Source organism: Patagioenas fasciata, chromosome 3 (assembly GCF_037038585.1).
Source record: "Patagioenas fasciata isolate bPatFas1 chromosome 3, bPatFas1.hap1, whole genome shotgun sequence".
NCBI classification, from domain to species: domain Eukaryota; kingdom Metazoa; phylum Chordata; class Aves; order Columbiformes; family Columbidae; genus Patagioenas; species Patagioenas fasciata.
The window spans coordinates 58,833,865-58,856,639 of record NC_092522.1 but is presented as its reverse complement, the minus strand read 5'-3'; the positions used below and the strand labels follow the sequence as shown (position 1 = coordinate 58,856,639).

The 22,775-nt window shown below is 45.3% G+C and overlaps 1 protein-coding gene and 1 long non-coding RNA gene across 10 annotated transcripts; one reads left to right on the top strand and one right to left on the bottom strand.

Annotated features, from left to right (window-relative positions):
• Nucleotides 1-7,769: 7,769 nt before the first annotated feature.
• ZBTB2 (zinc finger and BTB domain containing 2) lies at nt 7,770-17,100 on the top strand. 2 transcript variants are annotated; one of them, XM_065835193.2, is made up of 3 exons: nt 7,770-7,905; nt 11,818-12,001; nt 14,050-17,100. In XM_065835193.2, exons 2-3 carry the CDS (start codon nt 11,829-11,831, stop codon nt 15,410-15,412), a joined length of 1,536 nt encoding a protein of 511 aa, XP_065691265.1. In that variant the 5' UTR covers nt 7,770-7,905; nt 11,818-11,828; the 3' UTR covers nt 15,413-17,100. The 2 variants fall into 2 exon arrangements, with proteins under 2 accessions (XP_065691265.1, XP_071662528.1); XM_071806427.1 differs by lacking the exon at nt 7,770-7,905 and adding an exon at nt 9,043-9,355.
• Nucleotides 12,480-22,483, bottom strand: LOC136100267 (uncharacterized). 8 transcript variants are annotated; one of them, XR_011738353.1, is made up of 5 exons: nt 22,341-22,483; nt 21,498-21,620; nt 18,418-18,487; nt 15,504-18,264; nt 12,480-13,700 (listed from the first exon to the last, which is right to left on the bottom strand). It is a non-coding gene; the product is annotated as an uncharacterized lncRNA (long non-coding RNA). The 8 variants fall into 8 exon arrangements; XR_011738350.1 differs by lacking the exon at nt 12,480-13,700 and adding an exon at nt 14,965-15,421; XR_010651169.2 differs by lacking the exon at nt 12,480-13,700 and adding an exon at nt 14,965-15,421 and having other exon boundaries at nt 15,504-15,598.
• Nucleotides 22,484-22,775: the final 292 nt, after the last annotated feature.

Genomic DNA, 22,775 nt, shown 5'->3' with positions numbered 1-22,775 from the left:
CTATCAGCAGAACAGCTTGGTGACTAAGTCTGATAGTACCTTGTGGAATGGCTCCTCAGCTCCCACCTCCTGACTTACACACGGTTATTATGTAATACAAATAGTACATTAGATCCTTTATGCAGTAGAAAAATTTACCAAGCACCACTTAATTCCAGCAACAGAGAGTTAGGTTACATTTTAATTGCAATTTTTCTAGCAAACATTTTTCACCCCTTAGACATATAGGCTTTTTCCCCCTCATATGAGCGTAATACTTACACTCAAGAACATAAGCACCCATTTATCTCACATTTAATGTTTCAGTATTCTAGCTAAATTGCCAAAATGTAAATTTGCAGGCCAATTTCATTTATCAGGAAAAGTAATTTTAGGACTCCTATATGTTCTTTAAAAGCATGAAATGCCTAGGCTTGATTATCTCAAGCGCTCTGTATTTAAGAGTTACCAAGTCAAACACTCAAAATGAGATCATGGTTACTTTTGAAACCTTAAATCAGTTTGTATCAGTACATAAAATCATAGCTGTAAAAATCACACTCTCTTCCTGCCAAGCCCGCAGTGCCATTTACTGTGCTGAGGGGCTATTTGCAGTTCTGCAGCTTCAGTGAAGCCTTAACTGTACCTTAAAACTTTGTATCCATCTTTTTCACACTGTACCCAGTGCCAGCTGTATCAAAGTATGAGGGGTTTGTTGTTTGTTTGTTTTTTCTAACAACTAATCCTGCAATCTCTTACAAAATGGGACTATTGTTCCTATATTACACATGGAGAGGGAACCAAGACCAACCTGGGAAGTTGGGTGTGTCAAGAACCTACTGTGAGCTTTCACAGTGCAATTCACACAGACACAGAGCCCTCCTGTGACCAGGCAGCACTCAGGAATCTCTCCCCACCTGCAATCCTTGTTTCTCCTTGAGCCTGGAGATCTCGGGGGACCCTGAGCAAGTGTATGTGTGGCCTGAGCAGGAGGAAGTTCTATGGCAGAGGCAAAATGAGACTCCAGTGCCAGAAGTGAGACAAAACTGCCTGAGCCATGAGAACACACCCATCTTCATCTGCCTTATCCACCACACGCCTTCATAGCGTAACTGAAAAGAACCATCTTCACTACAGTTTGTGTGACCAGTAAGGGTCACCCGGGGTGGGGGGAGAAATAAAGGTGCAACAGCAATAAATACAGAATATACAAGGAAAACCAGACAGGCATCCTAGTGTATCCGGAACGCTAACATTTTAACCTTTTTAACAAAATTAAGACTGGCAAAATTCTGTTCATATGGAATCTCTGTTAGACCATCCTTTATAAAGATCCCCGCTGCACAGACTGCTTCTATCTGTGCTTTTTTCCACCAGCTGAGGTAAAGGACAATTCATAGATTATTTTCTTTCCAGATCTGCTAGAAAGTTGTCATATGACTAGCTATTCGTAAAACAGCAAAGAACACTGAGAGTCAGGACTCCTGACTTCCAGCCCCATTTTTGTGGGGTAACAGCTCTGCTGGCTGCAGAGCCAGTCCCTGGTCTCAGTGGTAGTGTCTTGCTGGCTGGATGAGCAACCGCATATACATGACACCTCTACCTCTGCAAAAATAATGTATATTCAGTCCAGCCAGCACGTCTAAGCTTCTGTGAGAAGGATGACATTCTCACCAAATTCTAGCACCTGCCTGAAACAAAAATACAACACTCAAACATGCAAGAGTCTCTCCTACCCCATCCTGCCTTAGACCTAGGAACTGAACTAACTTCAGCTCAAAGTTTCATAATGGCAGAATATAAGCCAGATACTTTGTGCCCACCTAACTGGTTTATTTACTGGCAACAAAGTTGCCTTGTAAAGGAATGTACCAGACATGAAGACACCCATGGGTGTCCTTGGTAGTGATAATGGTGATGGTGAACTTTTTCCAATTTACGGACCCGTCATGCGTAGACCAATTTAGAAATTGCAAAAGGCACTGGTGTACTGAGTTTGCCAGTCTACTTTTCTCAGTCACTTTCCCCAGATCATCAAGATACTGTCCAAGGAAAGCCTACAGGCTGGAAACTACTGATCTGTGACGTTCCACCTTCCTTCACTGGATGGCATTTAACATCTGCCAAGCACCTCATTATCCTTGTCTACAGGCTGGTTTATGATACTAGTGTGACAACTACCAAAAAAATGCAGAGTCTGAGGTACTCAGATACAGTAAGTGATACGCATGGGGTTTAAAAATCAAAACCACTTGTTGTCTTGGGAAAAAAAATAAAACAAACCAAGCTTATCTGTCTTAACTATCTAGGGGGGGGAAAGTGTCTTGAAATGTATATAGCCCCAGCTGAGAAAATGATTTATTAAGAGACTGTAATTCTTTACAATCATGAAGAAACCAGAGACCTTTGTTAGCTTTAGAAGAGTATTTTGCCAGAGGTATAGGCTGTATGAGGTAGCCTGTTTCTCCCGATCCTCCGAGTGTCTGCCAGTGACATACTTCTTGACATCACCTGTATACTCTGTACTACACATAAAACCCCAGTGGCTGAATCTCAGAAAACTAAGCAATTCCAACAGCTTTGGGTCCTCCGCAGTTTTTGACAGAGTAAGAACTGGACAGACCTAATCACACCGGGGAAACAGAACAACAAAAAAAATCCCCTCTCCCCACACATGTAGCATAACAACCACCCCCATCTCTGATTCTTTAAGCTTTATTAAACAAAACAAGAGCAAGCTTTTTTTCCCCCCCTTATTTCTATTTTGAGCTGTTGAAGGCATCACAGCTACAACCAGTATCACCGCTTCCCTCTGTTAGTGCTCAGTCATTTGCCCATTTATGTCTGTCTTCGAGCTCCACGAAACACATTTTCCAAACTGGTTCAATGACTACTAGATGATGGTCACCATCAATTATTATTGCCCCCCAAATACTTTTTAACATTTTCCTAACTAAGCTTGAGTCAATGCTGACAAACTCTCGATTTATTCAAAACTGTTTATTCAGTATCTCATGAGCTTAAAGTCACCATTTAGATTATATTTCATAGTAATGTGAACATAGTATAAATGCTATTGCACTTACAGTATCATTCTCTGCAGAATATCCCAACTGCATGGGCTTTAAAAATGCACTCACTACAGCTGCAGTTTCAGTCCTTCTTTCTAAGTAAAAAAACATGCAAGAACATATATTACTGTAACTTTATAGTCATGCTCCACTAAAAATGTTACTCCAGCCAAAAACACACAGTCACATTTGAACTTTTCCATTAAACGCAGCCAGGGCTAATCTGGGACTAAGGCAAAACCAGAAAGTAGAGGGCTAATCTACACTGCAGAAAGTGTATTAGCTCGGTTACACTAACAACTCCTGATGGAGATGAGACTCCTTACAAGAAAAATTCTATACATACAGTTAAACCATTTAAACCATTTATTTAGATGACATACATTTTACTAGCAAAAGGATTTTTCTTTTATCCTTATTTTTTTTCCCCTGGTCTAAATTGCAGCTACTCACTAGATGTTGATAAACCTTCATTCACTAGGCGTAGAAACAAGTTCATTAGAACACCTTGATACCAGAAAAACAGCTTAGCCCACAGAACAACGAAGATCTATTTCATCACTTTTTCACCTATGCCATGTACACAAAAAGTGGCTTACATACCCTGGTTCTCCAGATCTGCTCACAACAAAACTGTGAAAGCTCAGATGTGCCTGGGGGCTGACCACTCACCTATCACAATTATGCCCAAACAGCCTCCCTGTGCCAAGGGAGCCAAGGCAAGGAAAAGCAGAGCTGCTCTGCAACTGCGGCCACAACTGAACGTCAGGGTTTTACCTGGGGATCACTGTTACGTGCTTCATGTTTCCAAAGCTGTGTGAAAGACAAGTGAGGTTTGGACCGAGTGTGTGAAAATTCTAACAGGGAGCGAGGATGTCACTGGATGAAAAGGCTGGAGACTAACAGAGGTGCAATATTTACTCATCTAGCAAGAAAGCTATAGCAGTTGTCCCACTTCCCACCGAGCCTTCTCACCACCATAAATCAGAAGCAGAAGTGTTAGAAATGGCAGCTGTGCTAATAAAATGGATTTACAGCATTGATATAAACTCACATTTTACTAGAGTAGTACCAGCATGGAAGCGGTGCCCCACACCTCGGGGAGGGTCCCAGCCCATGGCTGGGGACACACAGCCCCAGCTCCCCAGAGCCACTGACAGCCCTGCGGGAGGGGTGAGCAGCACCACGGGCAGCGGGGAGCAAAGAGCTCTTCAGGACAAGGACTCTGCTCCGATTTTTCAAAAATGCTGAGGAGTTCAAAAACTCACTGGAAATCTCAGCAGTTTGAGCCTGAATAATGCCACTAGAGCTGTTAAGGTTTTTGACTGTAATGATAAAAACCTACCGTTCGTTTCCCGATTTCAACTGAACTCTACCAAAAAGACACACTAACAGGAGCTGGTTCTGTCTGGATTAAGTTCCTCCTACTGCTCAAGTGAATTTTTACTCAGATTAGCAGACACCTTTGTCGTCCAATTAAAACTTAAATCATCAGCAGTATGCTTATTTACAATGCAAAATATCATTTTACCAGACAAAATTCTGCCTTTAATCTGGGTACCCTCAGACCAAAGCAAAACAAAAACCTAAGGACTGATCCTATCAACAGCAGCACAACCAAGAAAGTTCTTAGGTGTGTAGCAATACCTGAATTAGTCTGAACAGTCTTTTCAAAGAGTCATAAAACTAAGAAAGGAGTCCTAAATAAGTACTACAAGAAACTAGGGGGGTGCTTGAAATCAGCATAGAAAAAATAAAAGCCCAATAATACCACTTAATGACACAAAGATAAATTTTAATTAGAGTTTTGGCTGCACAGATTGTAACTATGTTAAAAAACAAAAAACTAAAAAGACGAGATGGCAGTAGAATTTTAGATTCACATTTTAAGTCAGGTGTCCAAAACGCAACACATGAACGGCCTATTGCTCCCTGCAATAGAGATGACACATCTCAGGTGCAAGCATCAAAGGTGTGGAGTTCAGCAGCATTAAACTCAACACATAAATCTTTATAAAGATTTCAATGGATCTTGAATCAGATGGGATACTTTTAAATTTAGAATTGCATTATTGCTGGATTAAAGTACTGCAATCCAAACAAAGGTGCTTTAAAGCTGAATTATGAGCTATTAATAAAAAACCCATAACTAAGTTAATTTTTCTCCAGTTTCAGAGATAGCACAGAGAAGAACCCTACATGAACACCAACACAGAAGTACTCAATTGCAACACAGAAGAGAACAAACAGGCCACTAAGGCCTGCCAGATATCTGCTAGAAACACACTGGTATTCCATTGGCAGTCCACCCAATTTAACTGAAAATCATTACATCACTTTCACCATCTTCCATGAGAATGAGACAAATCATCCACTGCTAAGCAACTTCAGTCCATCCCCTCTCTTTATTTTGCATTTAGTTTGCAGAGTTGAAACACAAGCGAAATGTACAAGGAAAAGATTTGCCAAGCAGACTGGTTAAATACACTTTATAAAAAATTTTTGCCGTGCACTCACACACCAGAACTCAAAGAGCTGTTAAAGATGTGCCCCTTGTAGTTCAGCATATCACAGGTACTTGAGGTGCACCCTAAAGATGCAGTTCTGTTCAGCTGCTTTATTCAAAATACTGCAACAGCAGCAAATAGACTATCGGCTTTCAGCTCCACTAAAATTAAGTTGTTGGGTTTGGGGATTTTTTTTTTAATGACTTAACTAGCTAGTTTTCAAGTGCAGCTTAACCTTGATGAATAATTATTCATATGTTATACAATACAAAGAGACTCAAGCTGTGTCTATCAAGAATTCAATTAGCTTCAGTGGGAGACAGCAGAGTCAGACCCACATAAAACTGGTCTAGTCCTTGATCAATATAGATCCTGTAAAAATAACAATAGCCTTGGATGACTGCAATCATCTGTCCATCTACAAACCAGACAAGATACAAAACACCTCCTTCCCCTCTCAGCACGCCTCCTGTCAAGACACTAAGTTAAAAGAATTTGGGCCTTTTTTCCATAGCACATCTTACTTAATCACTGTGGAAACAGGAATCATCATCCCAGTTACAGCTAGCCCTCTACAAGCTTGCTTAGCTAAGTATCTTAAAAAAAGGTAATAATAATCTTGACCTAATCCAAATTACTGAAATCGTAACACAAGCTGTTCCTAAGGCACAACAGAAAGCATAGTTAATGACTGCAGGAGCAGCCCCCAGGCTAGTGGGTGCAAAGGAACCCTCTAACTATTGCTGGCCAAATATCTTCCTACAAGGTTTTCAACAAAGTTTCATTCTGAGAACAGTTTTGTCCATGCCACTGCTCCAGGTAGCAGATGCCACCCCATGACAAGGCACAGATCCGTCCAGACCATGCCCAGACTGTTTCTCTGAGTCAGAGAAAACATGCTCCAGCCCGACACTGGGCTCACCCTTCCATTTCTTCAGGGACTTCCCGGCCTCTCACAGAAGACGGCCTCCCTGCTCCGCACTAGCAACTCTGACTAAATAACTTTCGCAAGACCAATCATTTTTTCATGTATCACAGCGTCCATTGCTGCATTTATTTGTGCAGCTTTATAAGCACACATGAACTCTATAGCATGCCTTAGATCTGGATTTGAAGAGGCCTGGCTACATCTGCCATCGCTCTGCAAGCCAATCAGCTGTTACTCAAAGTTGCAGATTTGATTTTTACAGAGGACTGCTATGTCCCCTCCTTAAAAGCCAAGTTAAAAATACTCAGTTCAAATAACTTGTCCACCTAAACAGCCAAACAGCAAACCCAGGCTTCCCGCGTTGCCACTCTGAATCACTCTTTTTGACAAGTCAACTTGTAACCTCCCATCTGGCAGTTCATCCAAAGTGTACTCAGGACAGCTTCACAGAGACCGGCCCTCCAAAGCCTCGCAGCCTCCCTTTGCCGGAGCACCGAACCAAGACTGTACTGTAAGCGACACCGGGAGACAAGCCAGTGAGCCACGGACGAGGACACCGGCTCACAAAGCTCGTGCCCGAGAGTCCCGGGATGCTCAGTCACACCTCCCGTTCCGCTCGCACGGCCGCCGGTTTGTCCCCGTCTTCCCCAAGCCCGGTGGCTCGGCGGGAAGAGCAGGGACGCACCTGCGCCCGCCACTTCTCCCCGGGCGAGAAGCCGGGTAAAGCCTCGCTCGGCCGTCAAGCACCGCCCGGCAGGAGCCACCCGGTGTCCTCCGGCGTCGAGGCCGGGCGCCCCCGGCGGCACCGGTGGTGCTGGCGGCGGGCGGCCTCTACCGCCGCGGCGAGGCCGGCAAGGCGCCGGGAAGGCGGCGGCGAGTGCAGCACAGAGCAGCGCCGCCCCGCACCGGCCCGACACGCTGCCGTGGCCCCGAGCCGGGCCCGCCAGGGAACCAGCAGCAGCCCGGCCCGGCCCGTTATTCCGCAGCCCGGGCGGCGAAGGGGCGCTGGCAGCGACGGCGAGCAACACAGGCTGGGAGAGGCTGCACCGGCCCCTAACCCCCGGGACTTTCAAAGAGACAACGCGCTCGCCGCCGGAGGCCCGGGAGGAGGGCGGCGGCGGGGCCGGTCCCGCCGGTGCGGCCCGCGCAGCGCGCGGCGGGCGGGGGAGGGAGGGGCGGGCGGGGGCTGGGTGGCTCCTGCTGCTGCCGCCACAGCGCTCGCCGCCTCCCCTCCCCCCCGGCGGGGGCTCCTCGCTGCAGCCTCTGTGCTCCGCTCTCGGTCATGTGACCCTAACGTAACCGGACAGGAAAAGCCGCCGCCGCCGCCGCCGCGCTGACTCCGTTGTTGCTGCTGCTGCTGGGCGCGGAGACGGCGGCGGCCCGCGCGGCACCAGGCGCCTCGGCGGCCCGCGTCCCCCAGGTGAGCACCGGCCGCGCCGCGCCCCCCGGGGATCCCAGCGCCGCCCGCACGTGCGCCCGGCCCCTCCGCACCGGCCGCGGCCCGGGATGAGGCGGCGGCGGCGGGCGCGGGGGCGCGGCGGGGCCTGCTCGGCCCTACCTCCTCATTGTGTGCGAGGGGCGCCCGGCCGCGCCGCGGCGGGCCGAGAGGGGCGCGGAGGAGGAGGCCCTCGCCTGGCGCCGCCGGGGCTGCCTGGCCCCCTGACAAACCCCCGCCGGGCCGGGCCGGACGGCTCCATCCGGGACACAGCCCGGGGGGGGATGGGCCCGCGCCGAGGGGAGGGGAGGGCCGGGGCTGGGGGGGTGGGCCGCGCCGGGGGAGGGAGGGGGCAGAGGGAAGGAGAGAAGGAGGGGGCAGGGGGGCCGGTGTATTCCGGCGCTGGGCTCGGCTCGGCCGGTTGGGGCCCGCCCGCCCGCAGCGGGGCGGCCCCCCCTCGGGCGGCATCCGGCACAGGGAAGGGCGGGGGAGGAGGGCGCCGCGCGGCGCGGGAGGGGGCGGCCCCGCCTTTCTCTCCTCGGCAGGCTGGGCGGCCCTGGCGGCGGCGGCAGCGGCGGTTCCCGTCTCGCGCGCCCTGGCGGCTCCGCTCGCGCTGCGTCTCGCGCCGTCTCCGTCCGTCCGTGCGTGCGCGCGTGGCGTGTGCGCGGGGGGGGTGGGGGACGGACGGGGAGGGCGGAGAGAGGGGAGGAGCGCAGCCAGTGGAAGCGGCTCGCGGTCACCCAGCCTTCCGCCCCGGCGGCCAATGGGAAGGCGCCGTCACCTATGCCACAGAGGCCGAGCGTGACTCTGGGGAGGAGGGGGGCGGAGGAGAGGGCGGGTGGGTGGTAAGCCACGCCCCCACGCCGCCAGCGGCGCCCCACCGGGCGCTACGGCGCCGGCAGGCGGCGGGAGCGCCCGGGGGGCGCGCGCCCGTGCTTTCCCTCGTCTTCCCCCCCGCTGCCGGCGCGCGCGCGCGGTCCCGTTGCGGCGGGCGGGGCGGGTGCGGGCCCCAGCGCGGGGTCCCGGCAGCTGCCTGCCCGCCCCGTGGGGGCAGGGGCTGCCCGCCGGTGGGGCGCGTTCGTCAGCGGTCGGGGCCGGCTGGTGCTCGCTGCGCTGAAGTGGCCGGAGCGCCAGGAGCGGTCGGGAGGGCTGGTGTCCGCTAAGGTGTGCGCGGAAGCGCCGGGCTGTGCCCGAGCCGCGCCGGCAGCTGTTTCCTGTCAGCACGGGCTCCCCTGCCCGCGCGGCTGCCGGTCTCCGCGCTCTTCTCCTTCCCCCTCGCTCCCGGCGTCTCCAGAGTGCTCCGGTACCGGCTCTTTTCTGAGTCACGCCCTTGACTTCTGGCACCGCTTCTCCCCTCGCGCTGTCCGAAGTAAACGTACGTCTTCCGAAAGGACTCGGCCTCGCGTGTTTTTTCACCCACAGCTAAGCAAATTAGGTAATTTCAAAAGCTGTGATTAAGCGGAGCCAGGCTAGCCTGTCAAGGTGTGCAGTGGAGGGACTGTGCCTGTAGGGTTTCAGGGCACAGGAAATGTTGTACACAGGTGTTAAACCCGTCAATGCTAAAGCACAGCCTTGCTGGTGCTAATCACAGCGTTGTGATTAGCTAAGGGTAGAACTCCAGAACAAATGCATACATGTAATGTACTGTACTATACAAAAGACAGCGTTTTCCTTACCCCTGCCATATAATTTCAGTTCAAAAAATTTAAATATCTTTTAAATGCACACAAAAACTTAGTATTGTGCATGTGTAGGAACACTGTATCATTTTGTGAAAAGATTAATTCAGGTCTCTGATGAAGGGTAACAGTTTCAACTGCCACAGTGACTGTTGTTTGGATACAGGTGAAACTACAAGCTAAACAAATCTAGTATGATGATAACTACAAAAGATGCCTTTCTGGCTTGGAGCTACTTTATATCAGTGGTTTGCTCTGCCTGACATCTTCGCTGTCCGAGTACAAACCAGACACAATGCTCATGAATTAAAAAATGTAGCACACAGAAAATAACCTAAATTAAAGCTAAAAAAAAAAAAGCCAAAACAACAAACAAACACCCAACTCTGGTGTGGTTTTTGGAACATCACAAGGTCTACCTGTGTGGAGCATCTTGCAGTATTAAATAACAATGAACATGGGTTTTGCTACTGCTAACAGCAAGTATTCCCTCTTGGAGAGAGAGGATTTTGGCATGTTGTTTGTACAAACATAATTATCCCAAAAGTAATTTAGAAAAGAGAGGGTGAAACTGAAGAGAGTTGGAACCTGTTGTGTTTTTGTTTTATCTTATTAACTGTAAGAAAATAATCAACTGTGTCTTACATTGTATTTCTTTGCCCTTACACCCTTGACTCAAACAAGTTCTGATCTCATGTGAATGCAAAGGAATGCATTTGGTCAGTCTGGTTATTGCTTTAAATACGAGGGCATTCTTCACTCTCCCGCAAGTAGAAATACTTGTTTCTCCAATGACTAAATGTATTGGCATATGTGTAATACATTTTTATTCTCTTTCCCAAAAAGCCATGCTGTTAGTGTATAGATGAAATAAGCTGTTTGTACCCTACCTAAAATTTCAACAACTTACTGTTAAATTTGAAGAGGAAATACCCAAGACTTTTTACAAATCTACCATTTTTGATCCACTTCTGGTTTCACTTTCTCTTTATTTTCTGTTCTAGAGCATCTGCATTGTTCTGGGCACAATATGCATAGGTATTTTGTTGACTTTTCGTGCTGTTCTTTGGGGCTACATTACTGCATAATTTCTTTTTTTCTGCCCAAAGCTGTGTTTGTTTTGGTTAAGCTTATATCCACTTTTTGATCTCACCAGCCAAATATTCATCCATCCAGCCACAGGCAACAGTCCTAATGTGTTTCTCCAGCTATTTTTCCCCAAAGTTATAAATTCTTGCTTCCAAGGCTGCTTTGGAAAATGTTTATATCTCTTAGGTAGTTCTTTGAGGGCAGCCTCCAACAGCCGGTACAAGGAGGTGCAGGGAGAGGGGGGTCCACAGAAGCCCTGGTTAATGGGGGCTCAGGTTCGTGCCATATTGCACTGTTAGTTGTCCTGCCTTTGCACCAACAGCCAGTGATGTGCAGAACTGCACCTCTCACTCCTTGGGTGCCTTGATTTGCTAGGTAAGCCTAAGGCTCTCTGGCATGTGGGCTCCTTACAAAATGCTGTTGTAGCCGGTCTCAGTTAATAAACAGTTGTTGAGTGAAAAGATTGGCCCCTCGTGTTGTGACAGGCCAGAGGGCTTGCCAACACCTAGAATGACTTCATTTTTTCAGCCCAGGGACACTCAGGTATATATTTGGTATTTCCCAGGAGAGGGCATAACCATCAGAAATGCTTAGTTAATGTTTGGTTTGGGTTCAGCTGGATGGACACATAACTTTTAGATAATAGATAGACAGAGACACTGAAAATTCAGGTTAAAAGCATCTAATTTGCCTTTTTTTGGGTTCTGCTCTTGTCTCTCCTACTCATTTAGGTGAGGGTAACTGATACCAGAAGGGAGATTTATTTTTCCTGTTGGAACAGACGAGTGGCAGCCAAAATACTTTATTCTTCCCATTACAAATAGGTGTTTTTACTACTTATTTCTTCCTCCCCTTTTGTTGTGTATGTTTTCCCCATGCCTTTTCAGAGCTATTTAGTCCTGGCTCTTCAAGCTTCAGCAAATCCCTTGCACCTGCGTGAATTGCATCACCCATCATGAACCAGAGATTCTTTGTCTACATGTGAGATATGTATACAGTAGCTTGGGATGAAGAGGTGTTACAAAAGCATAGTGTACAGATCTTAGAAGAAAATATCTGTTAAGAGACAAGTACTGTTACATCTATGCATCTACTGTTAAGTTTTACATGGAAGTCATTTGCTTTTCAGAGTGTAAAAAAATGGATTTGGCCAACCATGGACTTATTCTGCTGCAGCAACTAAATGCTCAGAGAGAGTTTGGTTTCCTGTGTGACTGCACAGTTGCCATTGGTGATGTCTACTTCAAAGCACATAAATCGGTCCTTGCTTCTTTCTCCAACTACTTCAAGATGTTGTTTGTTCATCAAACCAGGTAACTATAAAAAAGTTCACTGTTCAAATGTTCAAGTAGCTACGCTAAAGAGGTCGAACAACATTTTTAAACCTGAAAGTGTTGGTTTTGCTTCTTGCTATGACTTAAGGAATATGGAATGCAGTTTTATCTGCAAACTAGAATCTCACTTGAAAACGTGTTGAACTGTGATTCATTAACACTAATGTTGTGATTTAGCACAATTTCTTTATCATTATAAAAGCATAGAATTCCTAGAACTGAATATTTAAAGGATTCTGTCTTTACTGTTCCACTTTCCTTTCCCCACTCACTACCCTCTTCTCTCTTTTGGCACTATTCTTAACATTTCCGTAGCATTTTATACAACCCAATTAGTATTTGCTAGGAGATTCTGAGAAATGAACTTATAAAATAGGTTAAGTGTTTTTTGTTTTGTTGTTGTTGTTGTGGTTTTTGTTCTTTTTTTTTTTTTTTACAATTTACTAAAGTTAGTTAAATAATACTGCATAGTGGTAGAAAATAAGGTGGTGTTCTGTTTTTTTCTTTTTTTTTTTGGCGGGGGGGCACAGAGGCAGCCTTACATGGAGGGCAATGAAAAGCTAACAAAAGTGTAAGACTGTTTTAAAGAAATTTTTTTGTCTTTTCTTTTTCCCAGTTATTTGAACTATCTCAAAAAGTTTATGTTAAGTGAGTGAAACTCTTAACTCCTTGGCTAAGAGTTCTTAGCTAAAAGTAAACATCAAGGACAGAAGTGCATTTGCACTTCTGAGGCTGGGCTGCAGGCAGATGTATCGGTCTTCATGCTCCATCAGGAGCACATAGTCATCTCTGGAAGACAGCATTGCAAAGTTTATTTTTGAGTAATATATCCCAATTCAAAAGCAGTCAGATTGCTCAAGAAGGATGCACCTCAAGAAACAGAAGAATTGGCTGTAATTTCCTCCTCAGCTTGGTAGCCTACTGTGGTTAGAGCATTCAGACCACACTGTGCAGTCTCGTCCGTTTCAAGATTTCTGTCTTATTTAATGTTTGTGTAATACTAGAGCTACAAATAACTCTGAAAAAAAACCCATTTGAATCCCAGATCTTCTCCTGTTAGCTAATTGGCCTAACCAATATGTTCCTCATTTTATTTCTTCTGTGAGCCTTGGCTCTCTTTTTGCACAGGGATCCAACTTCAGCCAGGGGAGTGGTGGGTGTTTCAGTCCAGAGTATCCTAAAGGTGGATGCACAGGGCATGCTCTCAGCTGGAGGACGGTGTTGGTCTCAGTCCTGGGCTGAAGAAGGCATCACAGCCAAAGCATTTCACTTTGTTGAGCACTCTAACCAAGGGGCTGTTAGGCTGACCAGGTGGTACCACTGGTGCTACCTTTTCTTCCTCCCTGTTGAAGGAAAGAAGCTACCGCTCTGCTTTGTAAGGAGCCTGGTCTCCACGGGATAGATGTGCTCAGACTACACCTGTTGCATCAGATCCTCTCAGGGGATTCACACCCCATCCTGCATGGTTTCTGGGTCATAATGCAGTTGAGACAAGGTGATACCACACATTTGCAGAACTGTAGATGTGAACACTAGTAAGCCATAGAAGCCAAAGAACCAAGTGCCAGATGAATTTTATGTGTTTTCAAGACTTACTACTGGGAAAAATTTAATGGATTGTCAATTAGACTCCAGTGCTAGCAGGTTCTAATTTAGCTACAGATGTGTTTAAATCCACCTGAAAAAAAAGGGAAAAATATCTTTGCAATTTACAAAATATATTAATATGTAACAACAAATCTGTAACATAACAGCAATTTAGGAGGGTGTAGATTGCAATGGGCCAGCTTTGTCTTTCAAGCCAGTTACTTGAAGAAGTTACTGAAGAAAAAAAATGTCATCTTTCAAGTGGCCAATAAGATTAGCTCTTTTATGTTAAAGTGTTTCTCTGTATTTATTGCAGATTCTGTGTTTGAATTTAAGTAGATGCTTCTGATTTTTATCAATGCTTGAATAACTTAGATCTAGTAAAAAAAAAAAAAAATATTTTCCTTATCTCTTACTGGTCATTTTGTTTCACCTTTCAGTGAATGTGTCCGTTTGAAAGCGACTGACATACAGCCAGATATCTTCAGTTATCTTTTGCATTTGATGTACACTGGGAAGATGGCACCGCAACTCATTGACCCCGTTCGGCTAGAACAAGGAATAAAGTTTCTGCATGCATATCCACTAATTCAAGAGGCCAGCCTTGCAAGTCAGGGAACTTTTTCTCACCCAGATCAAGTTTTTCCATTAGCATCTTCATTATATGGCATTCAGATCGCAGATCACCAGATAAGACATCCCACTAAGGTTACATCAGCGACTGACAAACTCGGGCGAGAACCAAGGCCACAGACATCACGGATGAACCAAGAGCAGGTCTCTGAAGGGTCGCAGCTCTCACAGTTAGCTACAACTCTGCCACAAGTGACCCGGACAAATATGTCCACTTCTGACCCATTGCCATCTTCTTTATCTCCAGAATTGGTATCTGCTGCTGGAAATAATTCACCTTCAGGAGAAGAGGCCAACATGGAAGCATCTTCTTCAGATGAACAGCCTGCCTCACTCACAATAGCACATGTCAAGCCAAGCATTATGAAAAGGAATGGAAGCTTCCCAAAATACTACGCCTGCCACCTCTGTGGTCGCCGGTTCAATTTGCGAAGTAGTTTGCGTGAACACCTGCAGATCCACACGGGAGTTCCCTTCACATCTAGCCAGCAAGGAGAAAGTAATATTTCTTTGTCTCTCTGTAACAACACAGCTGATAAAGATGCCGTGGAAGTGCCTGAAGCGGGGATGATTAGTGACAGCGAGCTGCAGCAGATCTCAGACTCCCCAATAATTGATGGGCAGCAGCAGTCGGAGACACCACCCCCCTCTGATATTGCAGACATAGACAATTTGGAGCAGGCAGATCAAGAGAGGGAAGTAAAAAGACGCAAATACGAGTGTTCCATCTGTGGTCGCAAATTTATTCAGAAAAGCCACTGGAGGGAGCACATGTACATACACACTGGCAAACCCTTCAAGTGCAGCACTTGTGACAAAAGCTTTTGTAGGGCTAACCAGGCTGCCAGACATGTGTGCCTAAACCAGAGCATGGACACATACACGATGGTGGACAAACAGACTCTGGAACTCTGTACCTTTGAGGAAGGCAGTCAAATGGACAACATGCTAGTACAGACCAACAAGCCCTACAAATGTAACTTGTGTGACAAAACGTTTTCAACTCCCAATGAAGTGGTCAAACATTCGTGCCAAAATCAAAACTCTGTCTTTACACTAGAAGAAGATCGCTCCATTCTGCTAGGTGGTGGGGACACAGAAGCCACAGAGACTGATAATGCAGTGTTAGCCTCCATCAAAAAGGAGCAGGAAGCAGTGTTGTTAGACTGAATGTGAAACCTGTATCAATTTTTTAAAAGTTTCTTTACTCCTTTTTTTATTAAATCAATTTTTTCCTCCCCCCACCTCTTACCTCACTTACCCCTGCCATCTTTTCCACCAGCCTCCTTCCCACCCTTTGTCTTCAGCAACTAGAACTGTACTGGCACATTAGGAAATTGGACTTTGCCTCTCCCACTAAAACAAGCAAAAAGTTCTTGCATCAAACCACAACACAATTGATTTTAATACAAAGGAACGTGTGAAAAAAATAATCCAGCTATGTTGATAGTATTAGTTAATCCAAATTTAATAGATTTTAAACAAAATTTAGATTGCTTAAAAGTGTATTTAGATACAATGATGAGTGTAATGAGAAACGGATTATCAGTTTGGTAAGCAAATATACATATATCTATATATATAGATATATATTAGTTTCCCTGGTAAAAGGCATTTTGAGAAGATCTGGCAAATTAAACACCATGCTTTTTAAAAGTCCACGTACAAGTTGATTAAGGTTATAACTTAAAACCCTCGGAACTTTCCTCAATGAGTGCAAAAATCGCTGTTCATTGACTTAAAAAGAGCTGAGGGTGTTGGGTTTCTTTTAGCCTTATGTTTTCCTTCAAGTATGCCTTTGGGTATCTGTTTCAGATAGCATCATTGAGTTAAGCAAAGTAGTTACTTAGTCAAATTTTGACTAAGTAGCTGTAATAATAATGTGATGGCAATCTTTATATATATATATAAAAATACTGTATATGTATAAAGATTTATATATATATATAGAAAGTGTTTGTGTGTATATTTGGTACAGGTAAATAAATGCACACATCCTTTTTAAGCAACTGGCCGTCTGCTCTCAGGTTCAGCCCAGAAAGTCTTTTAGTTGTTTGACCAAAGTAGTCACTGCACAGGTTATTTTTCATCAAATTTAAAATGTCCTGAGCTGTGTGCATTTTTATTGGCCTGTTGAAGAGAACCTAATAGGTAAGTATTGTCACCCATGCTATACAACGGAAACTAGAGAAGTGACATACTGGTGAGCACTGTACCATCATTAGTGCAGCACGTGCATGTGGTCTTAGCTATAGGTTTGAGTCATTCTGGATGAAAGGAGAGAGAAAAGCTTTATGGCCTTAGGCAAGGAAAGTCCATGATTTTATTTGGTCTAATGGCATGAGTTAAGAGGAAACAAAAGTGGTGCGGAGATGTTCTAGCAACAGGGGATCATGGTTGTTTTAATCTGTAGTGCTGACAGACAGATTCTGCTCTATGAGAGTCCTGTTATTTTCAAAGCCAACACAAAGTCTGCGAAAACTGAAAGGGTGAATTCTGTAGTTTTAGTTACTGCTGATGGTAGCACTGCATCTTTGTGTTAAAAATCAAGTTGCTAATTATTATTTTATATAGATGCCCAGATTTTTTGCTGGTAGCCTAAAAACCTAAACTGACAGCAGCAATGAAGCCCACTGAGCAATTACTGGGCCAAAAGAAGGCGTAAGCGGACAGAATAAGTGCCCCATCATAAATGGAGACAGTGTGTGTTTTGGGGGGAGGGGCGGGAGAGGGCAAGTCAAAACCACAGCTCTTCTCTGTGTATACGTTTAAACTGAATATCATCTTTTTGTGTATAGTTAAGTTCTCAGATTTGTAAGTTTTTATACATCATTTCATTGAATAAAAACTGAATTAAATGGGATTTGATTTATTGAGTTGAAGGTGGAAGGTTGTTGGTTTTCAATCTTCATGAAAGACTTCTTACTGAATCAACTTAAAAGCCAAGCAATGTATTCTGTGTATCAGAGTAAAACCTCCATCATACAGATGAACTAATAGCTTACTAAAGCTTGAAAACAGTGGATTTAGCACCAAGAGTCACTACATATTCATTTTTTCTAGTTTATTATAACATGAAAATTATTGTAAAATTTATTGTAAGTGGTTTTGAGTTTATTATCTTTCTGTACTAGAGTAATAGATCTAAAATCAATTGATTTTACTTCAAAGTATAAAAGTGTTTTGAGATAAAAAGTAACATCTTATAGAACTATTTTAGGATGCCCATTTTAAAACTTTTTTAGGATCTTCATTGACCGATGTAATTTCGTTAAATGTGTTCTTGATTTCATCTTATGTACTCTGAAATGCTCTCACGGCAGGAAAAAAAAAAAAATCCTTCCTAAATCAGGATAAGCTCAGCTTTTCAGGTAGCTGTGGTTTAGAGGATAGTCTCCAGTTTATTTCCAAAATGACTACAGCTGCTAAAGGTGCTGTAGCCACCTCAGCTATTAATTACTGTTTGGTCAGATGCCTTTTTTTTTTCTTTTTTTTCAGAGCTCCAGCTCTGCTCCAGTTCAGAGAACAACAGTTTAGCTCAACTCCCGAGGTGGCTGGTTCTACCAGAAGAGTACATACAGCCACACTATTTTTTGTGAGACATTCAGCAGCCCTGGGTCCTTACTTCACTCTTGCTTTCACCTCCATGGTTAGGAGAACGTGATGTTCGCTCAGTTATATGTTGAATGGCTTAAGTGAATTGATGCCACTGAAAAACAACCAGTCTTAAAAAATGCTATTTTTCTTTCAAATCTGTTCCCTATTTTAGCTCTGCAGAGGCCTTCAGACAACTCACAGATTGTGCAAGGGCAGAGATGAACAGAGAAGAGGCTTACTGAAGCCAGCGTTGCTGTTGGCAACATCCGGGGCAAAGAGGGTGGGAAGCAGTGACTGTCACTGGGGCAGGTCCCTCCTCTGGTGGGCAGTGTGGCCTCGCCAGCTCGTGTACTGCCCAAAAAGAAGGGGTGGTGTAGGGCAGGGAACAAGCAGCCAGCGGAGAAGTTTGTTTGAAAGCGCTGCTGCTGCAAAAAACATTAAATTGGAGGCTCAGCAGATATACTTTCACCTGTTAATATTTATTCTTAAGAAATAACTGTCAGGCAAAGAGAAAAAAATCACAATAAAGAGATTATTTTTATATGTGTTCAGCTATGATAATGGTTTATTTTAAATACCTTTTATTGTCTGATGCTCCATAGTGATGTTTAAGTCATTGCCTCTCATTGCTTGAGCAGTTTTGTTTTTCTACAACAAATTAGAAAAAGTATGTTCTGGTTATTAACAGATGCATCAAGAATTTGAGTAACTACAGCACAACTATAGTTTTGTTCCAGCTTCTTTGTTAAATCCCGTCTGAATTATTATTACAGTCAGAGAGAACTTCATGCTTTATCTTTAAACTTTTGACTGAAATTTGTGACCAAGTTGCTCATTACTCATTCAGTCCATTCATCTTCTGAAGTTGTCAATGTTCTACCAAATGAAAGAAGACAGCTTTGCAGGAACTACTGAATAATCAGTGAAAATCTGCCATCATTCAAGGCTCAGCGTATTTCCAAAGGAGTAACTTCAAAGTTAATTTCCTGGGCGTGTCACTTGACAGGACAGGAAGTACCAGACACCTACAAATCTATCTGCTCAATAGAAATAACAGATGATTATCACTTCTGAAAGTGAAGATTGCAGTCCTCTGCAACCAATCAATCAATCAATGTTGACTTTCTATCAAGTACCTTCTTGGTCACTGGTCTGATAATAATTCTGCTTCTGCTGGGGGAGAATTTATTAGAAGATGCTAGTGTTACAAACATTGAATAGTTTAAACTGTGCTCCAGCTTACACTGCAGGGCCTTAAATTGCTATCTTGTTCAGAAAATCTGTTTTTTTTTTCTGGCTCTGTAGCTCCAAATCCCATAAAATAATAGCTTCAGTCACAAAAGGTAGTCAGTCACAATAATAAAAAAAAAAGGCAGATTTCTTTGTTTGCTTTAAATAACGTATTTGACATTACAAAAACTTTTTACATTAAGTAAAGGAAACCTGGTTAGACAAGAGCAGGTTCTATGGTGCCCAGTGGCATTACAATCCCTTGCAATGTTTTTTTTCCCAATCTGCTTAGCAGCAGGATTACCTCTTTTAAGTACTTCAACTTTTCGGAGAGTAACATAAATCTTGAATGATCTTTGGCCCAAGCAATTGAAGACCACATTGATTCATTCTTAACCAAGTTATTTTCCTCAATTGTATTCCAACACCTTTTAATCTTAAAAAGAAAAACAACTATGGGAGAGTTCGTTTTGGAGGTCTGTCATTGACTCATTGCTTCCTAAAAGTCGATAAATGTTTCCATGTGGCAAGATATTTCATAGCTAAGATTGATTAGGAGTATTTAGGCTGCTTAAAGAAAACAAATTCCATTTAACATTCCTACCTCAACACTGTAAATATTACACTGTTAGCTACAGCGGCATACCTTCCTAATGAAATCTAGGTGAAATACTTCCAGTGGTGATAAAGGCTGTCTGTTTAAAAAGCCCAGCTGTTGTCCTACCTGAGGCAGTATGTTTCCATTTCTACAGCTCTTGTTTTGTTCATTTGTTTTTGTTTGTAAAAATGCCTGTTGTTGTCATGGGATAATTAAATCACACTCATACCAAAACCAGAACAAAAGGCAGAAAGATGCAAGAAGTCTTTTGCAGCACACCTCAATGTATATTTGCTAGATCATCTAGAAGTTAAACTCCTTAAACCTGGGCTTCTATCAAGCCTGCCATTAAAAATGACATATTTATGACGTATTTTAAAGAAATTTAGCCAAAACCGTGAAACACACTTCCTCTGCAGTAGACTTGCTGCCATGCTGTCTATACATCCACGCTTTTGAAGAGATCACATGTGCCAAGATGCAAATCTCAGCACAGTCTTAGCCCAGCTGTCAGTAACTGGTGCCACTTCTTGCACTCTTTCCTTCAATGCTATTCCTTACTCTCTCAACCACATGGCTAAAGCATTTTCCATTTTGTTACTACTCTATTGTGTAAGTCCAGTTTCACCAGTGAATTATCTGGTGGATTGTCACAGTTCACTCAGGCCTCTCAAATTCACAGGGCACTGCACTCTGTGAAATGTGCTTTATTTCATGAGTTCACCAGGTAAAAATCAAACAAGGGCTCAATCTCCTTTCAACAAACTACTCTAGACTGTCAGTTTTCTATCTCATTGCTTCAACAATTCACACGTTCATTAACGTACAAAGTCATTGAACCACACACTTACAAGCAGAAGAGTCGCCTGGCTAAGGATGAGGGTGCTCATCTTTCCTCATCCCTCTCACTTCAAGTGTCCCCTCTGTCACCTCAGGAATCCCAGCTGCTGGTGAATCTGATTCCAAAAGCTTTCTGGGACAAGCTGGTGTATACCTACCTTCTGGCTTGGAAGTCTGGTCTACACCTTTCCTGTGGCTTGTTGCTCATCAGAAACTACCAAGCAATTACTTTTGTAAGGCTGCAGGGACAGCAGCTCTTACCTCTTTCTGGACACAGTATCCAGGGTGCAGGCTGCTCTTTCTGCAGCCACATGGTGCTGCTCCCCACACAGGCAGGCCTTTGTAGGAGCTGTGCCTTAGGGCAGCCATGAGCAGGAGCCTAGTGAGCAGCCCCTGCAGGTCTTGGCCTTATTTCTGCTGTTGCCTTATCGTTTCCTGGCTTGATTCAGCCTGGCACTGAATATAACAGCAACCTAGAGCTGATACTGCACTTACCCTTCAGAGCCCACTGAAGCAGCTTAGTATTCTGCGTGTGCATTTTGTACACATACATCACTGATGCAGGCTTGTGCACTGTGTCATGTTTTTTCCTTTCTAGTGGCTCTACAGGCTGGATTGAAACTCACCTACCAGGGAAGATAGCTGCTAGAAGAAACTGCTGCCTTTGCCACATCAATTTCTTCAGTTTTTGGGGTGTTAATATGAAGCAGGAAGTATGGTTCTACACAGATTGGGGATGCAATCCATGTTGACTTGTGAGAAGCTATCTGAGGCCAAAAGACAAGCAGCGAGTTGCCGAAGGCAGCACTAGATGGTGCAGTCACACCACAGCAACTACCCAGGTCTCCTGGTTCGTTCTGGCTCGCTGTTCAGCAGCCCTTCCCAGGGTCAGGCATTGTGCACCCTGAAGAGTGTTTCCTAACAGTGCTCCTGCATGGAGGGACTGCACTTGAGATCCAGAGGGGGCAGAAAAGACTCTCACAGTCCTACCTTGCAGCAGTCTTGCCACAGACAGCAGAGTCCTTTGCACAGCGGTCTGCAGAATATGTAGAAGTATGAAGTCCTGAAGCTTGCAGCAGCAGGTATAGAAAGGAGTAGATTTTCACATCTTAACTGAGAAGAAAATATATAATTTTAAATATTATTACATTTTATTTTATATTATATATATGCATATATATACAATACCATTGCATCTGCCATTTAGGACGGATCAAGACCATTTCCCCTCAGAAGGAGCTGAATCCAAATTGGGTTGATTTCATGGTGGCACAGTTAGTCAGACCCTCAAAGTGTAGCCCTGGATGAAGACAAGCACAGGCTTTTGGGCAGCCCTGAACATTAATGCTGGTCACTGCCTCTGTGCCAGTGTCAAACCCTCAGCATGAGTTTTCCATCCCCGCAGGAGCAGGTCTGCCCTGACTACCCTACAAAAGGGTAAAGCCTGGAAAACAGGGAGGGTTACACTGACGCTGGGTCAGATCGTTCCACCCCACAGCAGTACCTAGAGGACTTGAAGGGTCGCTCGAAGCTGCGCACCACTACTCTCCTGTGACATACGAGGTTTGTGTGAGGAACACGTTCCTTCTTTTTACAACGTCAAGCATCGATAGATGGTGACAGAGCAGCAACGATTTGAGCTCCCAGAGCCCAGGGGTGCACGTTCACCCTGACTAACCGGTCGTGAACACGGCGCGTCCCGCCTGCCGGCAGCGCGCCGGAGACTCCCCTGCTCCGGCAAAGGCGGCGAGGGCCGCCGCAGGGGAGCCGGGGGCGAGAGCAGCGGGCCCAGGCGTGCCGGGAGGGCGCGGCCCGCCGGAAGCTGTCACTCACGGCTCCGCGGTGTCCGGCTGTGCTCGGTACTTCGGGCGGGCAGGCAGGGCGTGCGGCCCCTGCAGGCATCGATGGGGGCCGTGCCGGGAGGGTCTGGCCCGCGGCGGGCGGTTCCCTCAGCTGGAACGGCCGTCTCCGGAAAGCGCGCGAGACGGGCAGCAAGCGCCGCGCATGCGCATACACCGGTGGCGGCGGTTGGTGGCGAGCGACCGTTACGCCGGTACCGCTTCGGGCGGGTGTCCCTCTTCTGTCACAGGTCTTGTGAGTGCAGGGACATGGGCCTCTGCGCAGCTGGGTGTCTAGGGAGCTTCGTGGGCTTGCCCTACCAGAAACCTGCCACTGGTGTGGGCAGCGGAAATTAAGTCCTCCCAGTTGGCTTAGTAACACCACAATTGGACTTAAAACTGGGCTGATCGGGGCAATTTGTCATCTTTC

Coding starts and splice junctions, on each gene's coding strand:
- ZBTB2 (XM_065835193.2), top strand. CDS start 11,829: ATGGATTTGGCCAACCATGGACTTATTCTGCTGCAGCAACTAAATGCT. Junction 12,002..14,049: donor TTGTTTGTTCATCAAACCAG/GTAACTATAAAA, acceptor TTCACCTTTCAG/TGAATGTGTCCGTTTGAAAG.